The sequence below is a fragment of the Eupeodes corollae genome, chromosome 1, assembly GCF_945859685.1.
Source record: "Eupeodes corollae chromosome 1, idEupCoro1.1, whole genome shotgun sequence".
NCBI classification, from domain to species: Eukaryota; Metazoa; Arthropoda; class Insecta; order Diptera; family Syrphidae; genus Eupeodes; species Eupeodes corollae.
In genome coordinates, this window is record NC_079147.1 from 43915583 (window position 1) to 43935464 (window position 19882).

At 37.1% G+C, this 19882-nt stretch overlaps 1 protein-coding gene across 2 annotated transcripts in view; it reads left to right on the forward strand.

The window, feature by feature from the left end:
• Positions 1-19882, forward strand: part of LOC129942521 (phosphofurin acidic cluster sorting protein 2) — a 235854-nt gene that overhangs the window by 190436 nt on the left and 25536 nt on the right. For both annotated transcript variants that reach the window (XM_056051501.1, XM_056051502.1), the window contains exon 5: positions 18045-18301. In XM_056051501.1, the coding sequence (XP_055907476.1) occupies positions 18045-18301 (257 nt within the window). The remainder of the gene's footprint in view (positions 1-18044; positions 18302-19882) is intronic.

Genomic DNA, 19882 nt, shown 5'->3' on the forward strand with positions numbered 1-19882 from the left:
CACGAAAATCTTCATTATAACGGGTGTTTCATCATTCTGGAAACACTTTTTTTCGGATTTGGTCTTTTTGACAGATGTCATAATGTAAATAAATTACTAATGAAAAACGTTGGGAAGTCGTACAAATTTATTACGAAAACAATGGTTAGAGCAACCTTTTGGTGAGTGCATCTTCTCGTGTCGTCTTCTCCAAGACCGTGCGATTTAACACCGTGTAACTATTTTTGTAGGGTTACGTGAATTCACTTGTCTACTCAGATAAACCCAAAAAGATTGACGTCTTGAAAAAATGTCACCAGGTTATAACTGACATATAGCCTCAATTGCCGTTGCAAAAAATGGTTGAAAATTGGTTTTGAATATATCATTTTTTATCGTAATGTCAAAACCTTATCCTTATAATAGAGCTAAGTCCTTGGAAGTAGCATTAAATGACAATCGTCTAATTTCTTTCTGAAAACCATACGAGAACAATGGAATATAAATATTGAAAATGCTTTTTAGAGTCAATACGATTAACCGTTCAAAACTAATTAAACTATATTGTTGTATTAGATTTGTTAACAACAAAATATTTTGTTTTTATTTATTTTAATTTATTTTAATCAAAATGTAATAAACATAAAGTTTTTTTTACAGAAATGTTAATTTTTGTGATTAAAAAAGAAGATATTTAAATGTTTGTACAATATGTACTCTAATGAGAAAACTAATTCATAATTTTCATTAGACACACTTAACATTGCTTTTATTCTGATTTGTATTTGCTAAGAAGCTTTCTTTTAACCTGGGCTTTAAATTTAACAATATTACAATTTTTTTGAATTCATTAGGATATCTATTGTGATACTGAAACAACTAATATAATGTAGATCTAATTCCGAAATTTGTCGTGTGGGTTGTGGCTTGATGGATGTTGTTTCGACTTCTCACTTGGTGGTTATGGTCACTTATGGCTACTTCTTGAAGATAATTCGGTGTTAGAGAAAACTGTTGAATGTTCAATTTTGTGAATGTTCACGTTCATTTCTGCTTCATCCTTAACCATTAGAATTTGAAGCTGGTTATAAATCCAACGAGTGTTTGCTTGCCATCCAAATCCGAATAAATTTGTTGATGCTTTATTTTTTGCAACTTGTAAACTTTGAATCAAGCTTTAAATTGCTAAACCCCATACATTGATTCCGTACGTCAGATGAAAATGAAAAAGGGCAAAGTACATTTGTGTTTTTAGATCTTTAGGTACTTTACTACGAATTCGATCGAAAACGCCAGATAGGAATGAACGTTTTTTCGATAGTTTTGATATGTGGTATTTCCAATTCAGGGATGAGTCCACCCAAAGTCCAAGATATTTAAACTGACTAACTTGTTCCAGAATTGAGCCTTGGTAGATAATGTTATGAGGTGTATTCAATTTGCTGAAGACGATATTTTTGTTTTTTTTTTTTTTGGGAATTCATCCAAGATTGAATTTTATCAAGATCATTATTCATCTGTTCTTTGAGTTCAGTAGCAGTTCGTGCAGAATACATAAGACTAATGTCATCTGTAAATAATACTGGATGTCCATTTGGAATCAAATCTTGGATATATAGACAAAAAAAAGATCGGTCCAAGTACACTACCTTGTGGTACCCCCATCTCAACTGGTTGCTTATGGCTTGTTTATCAGTCCAAAATTATGTACTGATATCGATTTTCGAGGTAAGATTTGAACCAATTAAATGAAAAACCTCTTACTCCCAGAGCAAAAAGATTTCGTAGCAGGATTTTAAGGTTGACAGTATTGAATACCTTTTACAAGTCAATGAAAAACGCGCTGACAAGGTTACGATTGTCTTTATTACTTTGAAAGTGTGATATCATGTCTACCAGTGCAGTTTTCGTGTCTGATTTTTTTCCGGAAACCATATTGTGTTGTGCTTGACAGTTTATTTCGCTCGATATATTTATCAAAGTAGTACCTGCGGCCGGCGTGATGGTTAGTGTGTCGGACTTGGGAGGACTGGAAACTAAAAATAAATAACCAGCAGTCGGAAACAGTTCTGTTCCGGACTCCCTTGCAAGATCTATGTCTTCGACCAACAATTTAATTTTCGGGGTGTTTTATCCAAACGACAAGTATTTTGAAAGTACACGCTTGAGCGGCTTCATTCCACCAGAGGCATTCTTCTTTTTAGATAGATGCGGTCTGATACAGGATAGATTGGCAGTTCCGCTAATCTACCACGTCAGACGACGAACCGTAGATAGGCGACTCCTGTACAATCGAGACGCCATGGCACAAAGCGGATCAGAGCTCCTTCGGTTCAGTAGGGCTGTGTCCGAACGGGACCGAACTGATAGGGTGAAGTAGGAGAACAAGTTTTGGTGGCTTCAATTGGCACTTGATAGTGGGTAGTCCGGATGGAGTTTTAAGCTTTGGCCGGCTTACATATGGAATATAAAATTAAAATTTAAAAATCATGCAAAAAAGGACAAGAAAATATGAAAAACAAAAAATGTTAGATTTTTAGATTTGCAGCTGTGGTTATTCTAGTTTTAAGTAGTTTATAGGTAGAATAGGTAGTTTAAGTAAGCTTTAAGTTTTATATTAAGGTGTGTCGGACTGCCATGCCAGAGGTCTTGGGTTCAAACCCTGCCTGTGCCATCTAAAGGTTTTTCCACGGGTACTGCTTCTTGCGAGGAATTGACAAATTCTCCAAGAGTAATTCTTGTCATGAAAAATGCCTTCTCAATTTAGCCGTTCGGATTCGACCTAAAACTTTAGGTCCCATCCATTCCTGGTAAGTCACTAGGCCCTAGTTCTCAACGGACTGTTGCGCCACCTAATTTATTTTTATTTATAAATATTATACTTGGAACGTAGCCAACTTTGAAGGATTTGTTGATAACTGTTGTAATCGGAACACACAACTCTTCTTTGCACTGCTTAATTATTTCGGTAGAGAGATTATCAATGTCATTAGCTTTTGATGGCTTCAATCCAGAAATTACATTTTTGAATTCACCAGGTGTAGTGGAGAGTTTTAATTCACTACGCCCTGGTTTATTTGTTTATTTTATTACCAACAATCAACATTGGGTTTCTCAAATTTCATATTTTCATTCCGAGAATCGTATTAAGGGTGCGTTCAAAAAATATAAAACTAAGGGTGAATACGCAATTCATTGTCATCAAATTAAATTTTTGTTTACTTTACACAACATTAAATAACATCACATAATCGGAGAAGTAGCTTTTAGGGGCAAATGAAATGTGAATTTTGACATTTCTGCTATAATAAAAGTGTCCGAGTTTCTGTAATTGGCATGAATAATAATTGTTGCAGAACAGTAGATCTTCAGCAATCAATAATATCTTGATGTACATTTTGAAAGATTTTATTTGTGATAAAATAGGAAGAACATTTTTTTCTTAACATTTTTTGAAAATTTATAAATAATTTAAAATATGAATTAGCATTTTTATTTTTTTATTAAAATCATAAACAAAAATTACAAACATATTCCAATAAAAGACCATGTCACCACGCCCATGAAACTGTCAAAAAGATGCTAATTGATTGGTCGGAGAACTAATTGCGAGTATTGTATGGCTTTTGCATGATTTTACGCACACTTTCTCCCGAAATCATTGAAAGTGCAACCAATAATTAAATACCGAGGCGTCACCGTAAAAGTTTAGTGTTATTTCTATAGTGTGACAGTGTAATAGGCTGGTAAAAGAATGCAATCCTTTGGGAATGCAATCATTATTGATTACTTACTGAATTCGACTAAAAGATTGCATTCACTGATATCACTTAACGATTTTGAAATCACCAATCATTTGTATTTTGCAAGCTGGTGTCCGCTTTTTGATGTTTTAATGGAAAAATTCGTGTATTTTGACATATTATGAAATGTTTCGTAGACAAAAATGACCCTTAGATAGCGTTTTTAGAAGGATAGCGACGAAGTTAGCTTAGCTCCGATTTCAAAGAAATAAAATGTGTGCTTTAGTGGTATTTTCAATAACTGATCCTGGAATCTCATTGAGAACACCATTCCATTAAGCTCAAGATTTAAGTTAAGGGGTAAGGTTTTAGACATAGTTACCAAAAATTTAACTCTGTTCCTCTTATTTTGGCCACAGCTGTAAATTCATCTCTTTCGTGTTTGAATACACCTCTGCCGCTGTAACCAAAAAAAAAAACAAGAGCGCAGGTGGAATAGGTAGGTATTATGTGTCACTTGATTCAGATGCTGATGTTGATGCAACAACAATGATGACGGCAACTGCGGTTTTTCATGCTTTCCTAGACAGAGTTGTTTTTTTTTGTTTTCAAAATAGAGATGCTGAATAGGCTTGAACGTGATATGAATATGTAAAACCTCACCTCACCCTTAAAAATATGTAAATGCAAAAAACTGAATTAAGTATGTGCATATATCGTGTGTTTTGTGGCTTGGCTCTTGAATGGAGGTTTTGAGGTATACCTACCCTAGAAAAGAAATGATGTAAAGAGCTCCCAGTTTCAATGACATTTTTATATATTAATTAATTTTTGAGTTAAGAGCGCCACGGTGTCGTCCGTCGTAGTCGCATAATTCTTCTTATTTTTCTATCTTATCTTGGCTTATAAGGTAATTTTTGTTGCTTAGAGCTTTTTGCAACACAATATTGTAAAGAAAAACTTTGTACGTATTTTGTTTATCAAAAGACAGCTACATACAATTTGTCTGATGTCGCGTCGTCGTCGTCGTGTTCGTTGTTTGTCATGAAAACATGAATCTTCTGATTGACATGTCGTCGTCGTCTTAGTCTCTGCTATCGCATCGATCCAATGAAGGAAAATTAATTTTTGTTTTGACGTGTAAATCCTGAATCTGTCAAATAACATCTTTCGAACGAAGGTTGTGTTGGAAACGACGTTTTTATTGTCTTTTAATTATTCAATCAAATCAGATATCAATATTGAAACATTTTTAGACCTTTTTTTGCAATTTTAACATACAAAAATACTAATTTTAAACGTTTTGGAACTTTATATCAACCACAAAGAAATTAAAGGAGAAGATCGATGCAAAGCATTGGTGCTCCCGTGCATCAAGTTCAAAATAGGAAAAAAGAGGAAGGCTTTTCGAAGGATGCTCTTTTAGTTTCCGATCTAACAACAATAGCACAATAATATTGAGTTTCAAAACTTTTAATAACTTTTATACACATCTTGTGAAACCATCAGTAAATTTGTCCAAGATGCGTTCTTACCAATTTTGGAAAATTTTTAACTACTTCGAGTGAGATACCCTCAAAACATGATTTGCAATTTTGTCTGCTTATGAAAATGGATGTCAAGTCAAGGCTGTGTACGATAGCAATACATTTAATGTGTTGAGTATCCAAAACTAAGTTATTTGACCGTTCTACGTTTCTCATTAGTATGGTAGCCAAAAGTCTTTGTTATGTCAAAAGCTCAGGCCATAAAGATTCAAGAAATTTCAAGGACGAATATTTTTGTTCGATTTGGTTCGGAATGCTGTTTCTTTTCGGACTCATTGGCACAATAAATCACTTCGGACGACCTTTACGAATTAAATCCATTACAAGATAATTTAACAGTCATATAAAATGTAGCCTTTATACCTAACTAACTTGAATCTAAGCTCCTCTCTTTCTAATTCCCCTGACACTCGTTAAAAGTCACTTCCGAAAAGTCACAAACTTTGTAACGGCAATTTGACAAAAAACTAAAAAAAAACGATATCAACCAAATGATTGATACAGTTGCATTATACAGGGTTCTTCATTTTGCGGTTTCAAAAGTACACGTAAATAAAACACATATAAAACATTTTTTGTATGATATTTCTTTTTTATTATAAAGTTCGAAGGTTGACATTATGCATGAAACACTACATCATTTAAATCACCACCACGCGAATTGTTGCAAGCATCGCTTCTTTAAAGTAATTTTCGACCGACCACTTTTTGACAGATATTGGGCGGTATCCCAGTCATTACTTGACGGATGCTAGTTTTAAAGTGTTTAAGAGTTAAAAATTTATCTGCATAAACACGGTCTTTCGCGTAGCCCCAAAAAAAAAGTCCAACGGTGTCAAATCGCACGATCTTGATGGCTCGTTGATACCGTCTTGTTGAAACCACATATTCTCCAAGTCGCATTCTTCAATAGCAGGCAAAAAAAAAGTCGGTTATCATATGACCATATGCTCCGAATAGCCGTGACATTCGTTCCATCGTCAGTTTCGTAAAAGTAAGGTCCAATAACACGTCCGGACTTAAGAGCGCACTAAACAGTGACTTTTTGTGGCTGTAATGGCTGTAATGGCCGCTCTTCAATTACTTGACGATTCTTAGAACCCCAAATAGGATAATTTTGTCTATAAACATACCCACTGAGTGAAAAATGTGCTCTGGTGCTGAAGAAAATCTTGTTCGAAAAATCGGCGTCCACCGCCTGTTGCTCAAGCACCCATTCGACGTATCTACGACGTTGTGAATGGTCAGCTGGCTTCAGTTGTTGTGTGAACTGGACTTATTAAGGATGAAGGTGTAGATCCAAATGCAAAATACGCCTTAACGTGCCGTAAGACAGTCCCAACTCCTGAGAACGACTCGACGCACGGTAAATCGACACATTCTGGTCTTAGGCAACACTTTCAATTAGAGCAGCGATATTTCCTTGGAAAGAGCGAAACACAGGCTTTACAATATTAATAATTAATCCCGTCTCTTCAAATTTCTTGACAATTTTGCCAATTGCTTGCTTGGCTGGACGATTATGTAAACCATATTCTTCTCTTAAAGCATGATATGGAGCTGTGGAGGAATCACCATTTTTGTAGTAGGTTTTAACAAATTGTATGTGTTGTGTTATAGTAAACCGCTATATTTTCGTAAATGGCAGACTTTCAACTGAAAAAAAAATTGGTTTTACCACTTATGACAGATGTCGAAACCGAGCACCATACTTTTGAAACCGCAAAATTTATAACCAGTTACCTTTCTTATGAAGTTTTCTATGACCAAGAGAAATGCTCATTTGCGGTGGTACATCTTCGATAACTTCATTAATTCTGTCAAATCGATTGCTAAGTATTGACTACATAGACCTTATCTTTTACATGGCCTCAAAAATAGTCCTAATTTGTTTAATCACAAAATTCACGCAATTGTGGGAACCTCTTCAAGAAATAACTCGGTCAGAAAACTTGTCTGTAAAATTGCAAACCGTCCCTGCAAAATGTCTACCATTTTTGTTTTAATAATAAGTAATATTCTTATATAGATTGCAACCTACTCAACGCCCAGTTTGTGTCTGTATCCGATCCCTCAACAAATAATTCATCAAGTACTCATGACTCAGAGCATTTTAATTCGATTGAAAATGCTAATGATTCTGAACAATGTTTTTACTTTATTCATTTCACCGAAGAAGATATAGTAGAGGCTATTTTATCTATTAAGTCGAACGAATTTTTGAAAATTGTTCTACCTCAAATCCTAAAACTTATAACTCATTTATTCAACTCTATATTAAGTACTTGTGAGTATCCAAGACTATGAAAGAATGCCAAAATACTTCCAATTCCTAAGACAAAAAACTCTGTGAACCCTGAATACCGGTCTATTGCTATATTGCCATACCTGTCAAAAGTATTCGAAAAGTCGAAAAGTTGAAAAACTGCTTTTCTACTTGTTGTAGATGATATTCGAAGATCGATGGACACTGATTGTGCTACTTTTCTAACGTTGTTGGACTTTTCCAAAGCGTTTGACACGGTTGATCACTTTACACTTTGTAAAAAGCTTAGAGATGATTTCGGTTTTTCTTCTTATGCAGTAAAACTTTTGCACTCATACTTAACCGATCGTCAGCAATGTGTGGCTGTGTGGCTGTGGGGCGCCAGTTGTCGTCATATCTTGCAGTGCCTGCAGGAGTGCCACAGGGTTCCATTCTTGGGCCGCTATTGTTTTCGTTGTAATTCAATGAAATTCCTCATTTAGTTAAGTCCTACAACGTTCATATGTTCGCAGACGCCCTCCAATTATATATGCAGTCAGTTAGATGGCATACGTAATGCTATAATTTGTTAGTTAATAAAAACAGACTGAACAAATTACATCCAGTTTGACAGTGAAATCAGCTGTCAAAGTTCAGAAGTCCCTATCAGAAGTCCCTCTAGCTGTATGAAAATTGTATGTTTTAAAAATCGATGCGTATATTTTGTGAATTAACTTTTCAACTTCAAATAAATATGTAAGATTATTGTATACATGTTACAAGCAGTATGATTGGTTTCAAGTCTGAAAACCACAAAATAAATGCTGGTGTGCCCCAAGGCTCTGTTCTATCTCCTACACTCCTTCTCATTTTTATTATTGATCTCCTGTTTGCAACTTCTTATCCAAAACATTGTTTCGTTGACGATAGAGTATTCTTAGCTTTTCATAATCGTTTTCAGACTCACATCCCTCTTCTTTGGACGTGGAGCTGCACCGACAAAATATGACAAGCTCATCAACTATATACAATAGAGAATAGAAAACAGGGTGGAATTAAATGCTTCGAAAACTCAATGCTCAATGCTTTGTTTCATCGTCAAAGCGAGATATACCTCCCTTTCATTATCCATGGATGGCACTTGCATCGAAGAGACTGGATATCTCGATATTCTCGGTATGTGTATCCACAATTACTTACTTACTTACTTACTTAAGGTGGCGCTACAGTCCTGTGTGAACTAGGGCCTCACCCAACAAACTTCTCCATCTAGCTCGGTCCCTAGCTAGATGTCTCCAGTTTCGCGCTCCAAGTTGGGTGAGGTCACCTTCCACTTGTGCGCGCCACCTGATCCGCGGTCTTCCTCTACTGCGCTGTCCTGTGGGTGCGGATTCGAAGACTTTCCGGGCCGGAGCATTGGTTTCCATGCGCTCTACGTGACCCAGCCATCTTAGTCGTTGGACTTTTACTCTTCTTGCTAAGTCTACGTCGCTGTACAGCCCGTACAGTTCGTCGTTCCATCTTCTCCTCCACTCCCCTTCGATGCATACGGGACCGTAGATCACACGAAGAACTTTTCTCTCGAAGCGACCCAAGGTGCTTTCATCCGCTTTTGTCATGGTCCATGCTTCTGCACCGTATAGCAGGACGGGGATGATAAGGGTCTTATATAGCAACACTTTGGTCCCTCGAGAGAGGACATTACTACTCAATTGCTTTCTTAGTCCAAAGAAACAGCGGTTAGCAAGAGTTATTCTGCGTTTGATCTCAGCGCTGGTGTTGTTTTCTGCGTTTACAGCGGAGCCTAGGTAGACGAAGTCCTTGACTACCTCAAAGGTACGTCTGTCGATTGTGACGTTTTGACCAAAACGTCGGTGTTGTATGTCCTTTCTAGACGACAGCATGTACTTTGTTTTGCCCTCATTAACCGTTAAACCCATTTTTGCCGCCTCTGCCTCAATACTCACAAAAGCCCCATTGACATCACGCTGAGTTCTTCCGATTATGTCAATGTCATCAGCATATGCCAGTAATTGGACAGACTTTTGAAAGATAGTGCCTCTAGTGTTGACGTGTGAGCTCTGCACTATTCTTTCAAGCACGATGTTAAAAAAATCGCATGACAGCGCATCACCTTGTCTAAACCCTTTTTTGACATCAAAAGGTTCTGTTAAGTTGTTTCCAACCTTTATGGAGCAGCGTGAATTCTCCATGGTCATCCTGCACAAACGGACGAGTTTGGCAGGGATGCCAAAACTAGACATGGCTCTATACAGCTCGTCCCTGTAGATGCTGTCATATGAGGCCTTGAAATCGATGAAAAGATGGTGGGTGTCGATTTGGTGCTCTTGAGTTTTTTCCAGGATCTGCCGTAATGTGAATATTTGATCAACTGTGGACTTTCCTGGTCTAAAACCACACTGATAAGGACCTATCAGGTTGTTGACGATGGGCTTTAGACGTTCACATATTATGGCAGAGAAGATTTTATAGGCGATGTTAAGTAGACTTATTCCTCTATAGTTGGTGCAGTTTAGAGGGTCTCCTTTTTTCAGGATCGGGCAAACAATACTGAGGTTCCATTCATCGGGCATGTTTTCTTCCGACCATATCTTACAGATAAGTTGGTGCATGCTGCTAACCAACTTATCTCCAGCTGCTTTAAAGAGCTCGGCATTCAAGCCATCTGCTCCAGCGGCTTTATTAGACTTCAACTTAGATATGGCAATCTTTACTTCGTCTAAGTCGGGAGGACGGGATTGTTGGCTTTCGTCGTCTATATCGAATGGGTCATCCTGCCTGACAGCGGGATTCAGTTCTTCGTCGCCGTTATACAGTCTGCAGAAGTGGTCCTTCCATATCCTCAGCATTGACTGCGGTTCCACTATGATATTTCCACTTTCGTCTTTGCAGCCTTCGGTTCTAGGTTTATGTACTTGTGAATTTCGTTTCACCTGTTCATAAAACTTTCGAACCTCATTCCTGCTTTTATACCTCTCAACATCTTCGACCGCACGCTTCTCATGCCCTCTCTTTTTCCTTCTGAAAAGTCGGCGTTCCTCTCGCCTCTTCTGCTCATAGAGCTCACGAGCAGCTCTCGTCCTTTTATGCAGCGCCGCTTTGCGTGCCTGTTGTTTGGCTGCATTTGCCTGCCGACATTCCTCATCAAACCAGGGGTTCCTTGTTGGTGGCTGTTTGAAACCCAGCACATCAGAGGCGGCTTCTCTGATTGCATCTTGGCAATGTTGCCACTGGTTTTCGATACATTGTGTTGGCGGCAGAGAACTTCGAGAGAGGTTACTTGTCACTCGGTCGGAAAAGGATTTGGCGATCTCTGGCGATTGTAGCCGTTCGACGTTGTATCTTCTCCCAGCACCTCCCTGTTTTGCCTTGGGTCTGGAAATCCGAAGTGCTACCCTGGCTACAATGAGGTAGTGGTCCGAGTCGATGTTAGCTCCTCGGAAAGTTCGTACATCCATAATGCTGGAAGCGTGTCTGGCGTCGATCGCAATATGGTCAATCTGGTTGACGGTAGATTGATCTGGAGAAGTCCAAGTTCCTTTGTGGATGTTGAGGTGTGGAAAACGCGTACTGGCTACCATGACGTTTCGCCCCGCAGCAAAATCTATGAGCCTGAATCCATTATCGGAAGTGTCGTCGTGCAGGCTGTTTTTCCCGATTATTCCACCAAAGATGTCTTCCCTTCCTAGCTTGGCATTAAAATCGCCCAGGACTATTTTAATATCGTAGCTAGGGCACTGCTCATATGTTTTGTCTAAGAGCTCGAAGAACATATCTTTGGTGTTGTCGTCTTTCTCTTCTGTGGGGGCGTGCGCGCATATCAGGCTAATGTTGCCGAATTTAGCCTTGATGCGTATGGTCATGAGGCGCTCATTGATGCACCTATAGCTCAAGACTTCTTGCCTAAGTCTGGCTCCAATGACGAATCCGCATCCAAATAAGCGCTGTTGGTTTTCGTGGTAGCAGTCACCATAGTAAATATCGCAGTTTTTCATCCTCTTTTTGCCCGGCCCATCCCATCGTATTTCCTGGATGGCGGTGATATCTGCTTTATATCGTTCTAGGGCCTCCGCTAATTCTTCGGCCGCACGTGGTCTGTTAAGGGACCTAACATTCCACGTGCATATCCGAAGTTCGTTGTCCTTTATTCGTTTGCGTTGGTTGTCAACAGTAAATCCGTCCGTATCCGAGGCTTGTTGGTGCTTCGCAACTTTGAAAGCTTTTACGTAGCCAGGAAGTCACCCCGACGCACAACCTCCAACCTGGAGGGCCAGATCCTAAGTATAACTCCAAGGATGGGGAGCCGGATAAAACCGCTCCTTACAGGCCTGGGCTCCGAATAAGTCGAAGAAGCCCTATAAGGTGTTCACTAAGTAGTTCAACCTTACTGGAACTGTAGACGCCACCGTTGATTCCATCTCGGGAATTCCTCCGCTGCCGTCTGGATAAGGAGAGGTGCCTTAGTGGAAACACCTCTCCCCACCTCTCTCGTTTGCTGCCCCCAACAACTTTCCACTGGGGTTGGAACCCAATCTCCAGTTGAGGTACTAGGCACCCGATGTTCACCACGTGGAGGTGAGAGTAGGAGTTGATAGACAGAGGTTGGTTTTAAGAAAAAACCTATGGACGCTTGTGTCCTCTTGAATGCACATGTCTACCATTTGAACATCCACAATTACCTGTTGTGAAATGTTCATAACTATACCCTCGAGCCCAACTTCGGTCGCACTTTCAAGTACAGAGATTCATTCTTAAGCCGTATTACGCGAATATGGAATACCTTCATAATCATCAGGTCCTCTAACCCCGTACGGATCATAGGGCTTCAACAAAACGTCTCCATCCTTCTCGATCTGCAGCTAGATACCTTAACTGTGGCCACGTCTTTCTCTGGGAGTTAGCTTCCGATAACACTGTAGATTTCCATGTTGTTCTTGGTCTTCCAACCCGCCGTGACACCTGAGGATTCCATTCAAAGGACTGCTTCGCAATATTATCGTTTGGTTTCCTCAGTGTGTGACCAATCCATTGCCATTTGCGCTTTCTGATGTCGATGTCCAAGCGCCTCTGACCTGTCCTACGCCACAATTCCTGGTTAGATATTGTTTGTGGCCAGCGAATTTTAAGGATGTGACGCAGACAGCGGTTCACAAAAGCCTGCGATTTTCTCGAGATAGTGGCCGAGACTTTCCATGTTTCATAAGCACATAATAGCATATATTTCACATTGGATTCCAAGAATCTCAGTTTAGTGCGTAAGGAGACTTGCCTGGATTTCCAAATTTGGGACAGAGCACCAAAGGCAACGCGAGCTTTATTTATTCTGCTTTTTATGTCCAAATCCGTACCACCATTTGCTGATACAATACTTCCGAGGTAATTAAATTGTTCGACCGCTTCAACAGGCGTGTCAGAATAATTCGATGTTGTGTTGGAGGCCTGTTAGCATTATTTTTGTCTTTTTGCTATTTATTTTAATACCGCACGATTCTCCTTTCACCCGTAAAGTTTGACACATCTCGTTCAGCTCACTGATGTTATTTGCCATGAGACTTATATCGTCGGCATAGTCTAAATGGCTTAGCCTTTCAAACGTTCTCCATTGAATACCTTGGCGCTCAGTTGTACCGACGCTGGCCCACAGAACATCATCTATCGCCACCAGAAAAAGAATTGGCGATAGGACATCCCCTTGTCTCAAACCCTGACGCACTTCGAAAGAGTCTGATAGCTGAACATTATGCAACACGAAACACCTTCCATTGTTGTAGGACTCCTTTATAATGGCAACAATTTTTGGCGGAATTCCTCTCCCAAGAAGTGATCTCCATATACATTCTCGGTTAACTCGGTCAAAGGCCTTCTTAAAATCTACAAACATGAGGTTTAGCGGTGTTTGAACTTCTGCAGATTGCTCAAGAACAATGCGTAAGGTGTCGATATGGTCAACGCACGACTGACCGCTGCTGAAGCCAGTCTGATTCATCTTGAGTGTAGTCTCAATTCTAGCCTTTATCCGTTTGAGGATTAACGTTGCCATTAGCTTGGGGAAAACGGACAAAACGGGAATACCACGCCAATTGTTGCAGTTCTTGAGATCACCTTTTTTTGGAACCTTAACAATCACTCCATTCTTCCAGTTCCTGGGATAGGTTTCGTTTTTCCAAACAGTTTGTATAAGCGGATGCAAGATACTAGCTGCTGTGGCGGGATCAGCTTTCAGGAATTCCGCTGGTACTCCGTCAAGCCCGGCTGCTTTGCTGTTTTTGAGGAGATTAATCGCTGTTTCAATTTCTGCTACTGAAGGGGGTTTGATGTCAATACCCCTGTAGGATCTGCTTATCTCATTAAGTTGGACCACTTCAGCACTCTGTTCAACGGGGTCCTCATTTAACAGGGCACAAAAGTGATCCTTCCACCTGCGAAGTTGATCTTCAATTGATATCAATAGTGTCCCATCCACATCCATTACAGGATGATTGTTGTTGCTTTTTTTCCCGACAACTTCTTTGGCTATTTGGTACAATGCTCGGATATCTCCTCTTTTTGCAGCGTTTTCAACATTATCAGCGAGTCCATCTATCCTGTCACGTCTCACACAACGATAGACCATCTTGTGTGCAATCCGATATTCATTTTGCAATTCAGCCTTCTTAAAAAGCTCATCCACCACCAGACTTCTATGCCGTTGACCGCAAACTGCAGTTCCTCCGCCTTAAGGGAGATTTTCTTCAACCCAGGGACAAGTCAGTGCCCCGTCCAGCAAAGCTGGGTTGGCTGCTTATTCCGACAGTTGTTCAACACAGTCCCCTTGTGCGTTAGCGTTACCCGCTCTCTACTGTGAGGAGGTGCACATAGGGATTTTCATTTTCCTTTCATTGAGCCTAGGGCCATTGAAGTAGCGTTACCTAGAGCTCTCCAGTGCTTTAAAGAACAAATACCTTACCACACTGTTTTTCTCAGTAATTGCAATATTCAGAAATTCAAAACCAATGTGCACCAACACCTCCTTTCAACCCCTCTCTTCCTCACACTGTCTTTTTCCATGATAAGGGTAGAAATATCCCCTCCAGTGTGGGCTTATTATAAAAAATTGATTGTATTTATATTTAATTATTGTAAAATTCCTCTTTTATAAATTTTAAAAGAAAGCATCTTCAGACCAATTCAACAAACTCGTACTATCAGTTTATCCCCTACCTCAATTTAAGACGTTTTTAAGTATAAAGCTTCTTTTTTTTCAACCACACATTAAGAATGTGTGATGCTTTACTGTACGACCAATAAAAATCGGTATCTCCATTTTAATCCTTCGCTATCTTTCTGTTGCACGCGTTATTTTTTAACTTCCAACGTATAATATAATGGATAGATATCCCCTTTTTAAGTGACATAATTTTAAAATGTTACCTGAACAATATAAGAAATAAGAAGAATTCGGCGTGATTGGCGCTTTGTACTTTATTTCTCTATTTTCATCGCCCTCATCATTCGATTCGAATTTTATAGAATTACAAGTAAAAATACAAAAATGGTTAATTATTTAGAAACAAAATTTTAAATTTAACAAACAAAAACACATTTCATCATCATAAGAATTTCCCAGTTCTATCACCACCCAAAAAAAATTAATCATGTTCTATTTTATTTTAATTTTCGCAACATCAGATTTTCTAATTAATTCACCGTGATTTTATTTCTACTTAAATAAAACACTTCAAACCAATTCTACACAAAATGATTCATACAAAAAGAAAAATTCAAATATTTACCAAAATAAACAAAAACAATACAAATTTAAAATAAAAAATCTTAAACCGAACTAAAAAAAAAACCCTCTTCTTGTTTTAAGGCTGTAAGGGATGCAAGATGTAACAATGCATTTTTTTAAAAATCCTTATCTCAACTATGCCACCCTTTAATTCAAACAAATAAACAAAAACAAAAGATTACTAAAATTGTAGTTAGATTAGGTACTTGGCTATATAATAAATACGAGTCTTCTTCGCAGGAGGAAAACAAGAGGTAATCATGCGTGTAAAGCTATTTTAAAACCAAGACTCATTATTATTAAAAGAAATAAACTATTTTACGTTACACTACGTTCACAAGCGGTTCTCCTACGCCTCAACCCCTATCTATACAATATACATACATATGGATGTGATGTGCCGCCTTGACCATGTGTAATGTATTTACATAGTTTGTAAAGATACTCTCCCTCGCTCTTTGCTGGGGACTACTTGGGGTGTCTTTAGAATCTTAATTATAATTCACTTAGCATAGCCAGAAGTTGATATATTTTAACGGGGGGGCTGGGTGGCAAGTAGAGCTAGTGGCATTCAGAGTTGCCATGTCATGCGCTAGCTCGATGGTCCAATTTATAAATAATGAATTGTATCCTTAACTCTAAGCTTAAAAAAGTAGCCCAAAATAGCTCACTTTCAATTTATAAAAAGTCTGGTATCTTCAATTTTGTATTTCTTTAGGTTTAAAAATTCTAAAATGTATTACAAAATGTTTTGTTTATATCGTCCAACTTGTGGGGGGGGGGTTTATATTGCATTGTCATACTAAATTGTTTTTTCTATTTGCGAAAATAGCCATAAGTAGCCCAAAAAATAAAAATGTATTCAAAGATGTTTTGCTTGTTTCATTTATTTGTGTGAAGAAAAATATGGGACAGTCTTAAATTTGGGCTATTTTTGGAGTTTGCTATTAATGGATTGGGCTTTTCGTAGCAAGTGGTATGGTGGTTAATGCGTTGGACTGTCAGGCCAGGGGTCTTGGGTTCGATCCCTGCATATGCCATCTAAAGTCTTTTCACGGGTATTGCCTCTTGCGAGAAATTGACAAATTCCCCAAGAGTAACTCTTGTCTTGAAGAAGTGCTTTCTCAAATTAGCCGTTCGGATTCGGCATGTAAATTGTAGGTCCCCTCCATTCCTGACAACATTACTCGCACACAAGAATGGTTAAGAGTTGTAAGTCACTAGGCCCTAGTTCTCAACGGACTGTTGTGCCACCCAATTTAATTTTAATTTAATTTTCGTAGCCCAGTTAAGTTGTTTTTTCTTTTTGGAATAATAGCAATAAATAGCCCAACAAAAATAAATGTATTAAGAAATGTTTTTCTTATATCATTTATTTGTACAACTAAAAATGTCGGACAAAAGAAAATGTGGGCTATTAAAATTAATCTATTAATATAAGACTTGACATTTATAGCCCAGTCGAATTGTTTTTCCAGTTTTGGAAAAATAGCCCAGAAAAGAAAATGAATTTAAAAATGTTTTGTTTATATAACTTATTTTGTGCTATTTGTAAATATCGGCCAACATAGAATTTGGGTCTTATAGCCAAGTGAAATATAGGACAAAATAAGATTTGGGCTATTTATCGATTGAGCTGTCATAATTAGTTCTTTTCCTTTTTAAAATATAGCCATAAATAGCTCAGCAAAGGAAAAAATGTTTTGTTTTTATCATTTATCGGCAATAATAAGATTTCGGTTTTTTGATAAATTGGGCTATTTATAGCCCATTTTATTTGTTTTCCTTTTTGGAAAAATAGCCCTTAATAGCCCAGAAAAGGAAAACGAATTAAACATGTTTTCTGTACATAATTTATTTTGTGTTATTTGTAAATATCGGTCAACATAGGACTATGCTTTTTGTAGTCCAGTTAAATTGTTTCTCCTTTTTGAAAAAATAGCCATAAATAGCCCAGAAAAAAAAAGTATCAAAAAAGAGTTGATTATATTATTTATGTGTGCGAAGAAAAATGTCGGACAAGATAAGATTAGGGCTATTTATCGATTAAGCTGTCATTCTTTTCCTTTTTGAAAAATAGCCATAAATAGCTCAGCAAAGGAAAAAATATTTAAATAATGTTTTGTTTATATCATTTATCGGCAATAATAAGATTTCGTTTTTTTGATAAATTGGGCTATTTATAGACCATTTAATTTGTTTAATCTTTTTGGAAAAATAGCCCTAAATAGCCCAGAAAAAAAATCTGTGCGAAAAAGAAAAATATCGTTCACTATAAGAATTGAGCTATTTATGGAATAGGCTATTTATAGCCCAGTTAGGATTGGGCTGTCATAATTAATTGTATTTCCTTTTTATGAAAAATAGCCATAAATAGCTCAGTCTGGCAAGCCTGGTGGCATTCAGTATTTATTGATTTCCACTTGTATTCCGTACATGTACAATAACGTACTCTACAATAGACACTGCCAGAAAAACAAAAACAAAATAAAAACATCTTTGTTGGGGTTGTAGCTCAGCCATCCCTCTGAGGTTTGGCTGCAGTCTCAGTCAGTTGATATTCGGTCGTGCTGCAAATCGCTACTAGAAAAATACAGAATAGAATATTTTAAAAAATAAAAAAAAAAGAATAACCAAAACATTCAATCGAAATTAAAAAGACAATTTTAAAATTTAATATATTTGTTTATAAAATCTCGTTCATATGTCATTTCCACCGTATAAATTAAAACTTTCAGATCGTGTCGCAGAATACTCAGACGAAGACGAAGAAGGTGAATTTAGTTCGGGTGAATTTAATGATGATGGCACTGATTTGGGAATAACCGGCTATGATCCGAAACGTGATTATGCCCAATCGAAGCATGATATGCGTAAATATCGTAAATTACAAAGATCAGAAGTCGAGGATGTTGCATTAGGTACAAATCCAGTTGATAGTGATAGTGAATTCGAAATGAAGGATAAAAGTTCATCAAGGGCGAAAATCAGTCGGGTAAGTACTTTTTTTTCTTTTTTTATGGAATCTTTTATATGTAAATACAATAAATTTCGAAAGGTGTCATGAATAAATATTTGCAATGTTATGATAGCTGAACTTGTATTGACTTTTAAGAGATTTTGAGTGACTTAATGCAATTTTCAACTTGATATAATATAATACAGAATAGTGCCTTCTTAAATTCGAGGCTTTGAATATTGCGATTAGAAAGATTTTTAATGATAACGCAAAAGATAAAAGTCGTGTCGTATTAGATGGAAGTTAATGACACTAATTACACTTCTACTGTGTTTTTGCATCATAAACAGTGTTGTTTGTTTTTGAAAAAATAAAATAAAATTGCGTCAAAAAACTTGCAATATTTGTGCATTCAGGTGTAGGGCTTAGAAAAACTGTCACAATATTGTTGATTTAAAGAAGGATATAAAAATGTATGACGTAAGACACTTCGTCTTTTGTGTATAGAACTTGACAGCAGGACAAAAATGTTATGAGAATGAATTGAATATGGTTGATAATATTATGAAAATCTGACAGATGGCCTTTACCATGTCATGTCAGGTTTGTAAAAACCGTAATTTAATAAATCGGAATCTTATAAAAATTATTGCATCAATTGTTTTGATATGATTTTGACACATTATTAGAATCGCGGTTTTGAGTTATATCGTAGATTCGATAAGTCCAAATTTCAAATAATTTGTTGTCCATTAATCTGGCCATCTAGCGTGAATAGTTGCTCAAATATTGCCTTCCACAAAGCTTAAAAAGTGGGCATGGATGGTAAGCACATTCCAAAGAAATAAGGGCCAATGATGTAGCCCTCGTATATAATGTAATCATGTTTGAGAATAAGTTTTAGATTGAAATCGAAAAGCCATTAAACACCGTGAAATACGTATACGAAAAGACTATTTTTGTTTCAGAGTAAATTTCCATATATTTAAAGCATTGTTGTAGTTCAAACGGTTCATGACGAACTGCCTGAAATTCTTGAACATAAATGTCAACGTAGTAAGAAACTCTCAACTGTCAAAAAAAGCACCCTATAAGGAATTTAAGTTCGTGTGACATAGATTTTATATGTTATTAAAGTTATGCAAAAATATACTATTTACTTATAGTTTAAGAGATACTATTTCAAGCTTATTATGTATAAAATTTGCGCAGCACATGATCAAAAAAAAAATGTTTAAAAACAAAACCCAGACTAAAAAAAAAGAAAACAACAAATTTTATTGTCTAGTCATGTTGATAGTTTATTTTTATGCATTTTTTGGGGTGTGACTCTAGGAAAACAATTGTTGATTGGTTGATTATACAAATTTTGGCAATGATTTTCAAAAACAAAAATTAATTGCACGTTAGAAATAAACTTTTGTTTTGTTTTTATTTTAATCAAATTTTTGATGAAATTTATTTATGTTGCAAGCCAATTAGGAATTTTTGTTTATACATTTATTTACGATTTTTTGAGATTTTACAATAAAATTCCTAAAAACTACATATTTTCAAAAAATAGTGATTTAATATTTATTGTTTTTGGTAGAATTGCTGCTTCGAAATAACTATAAG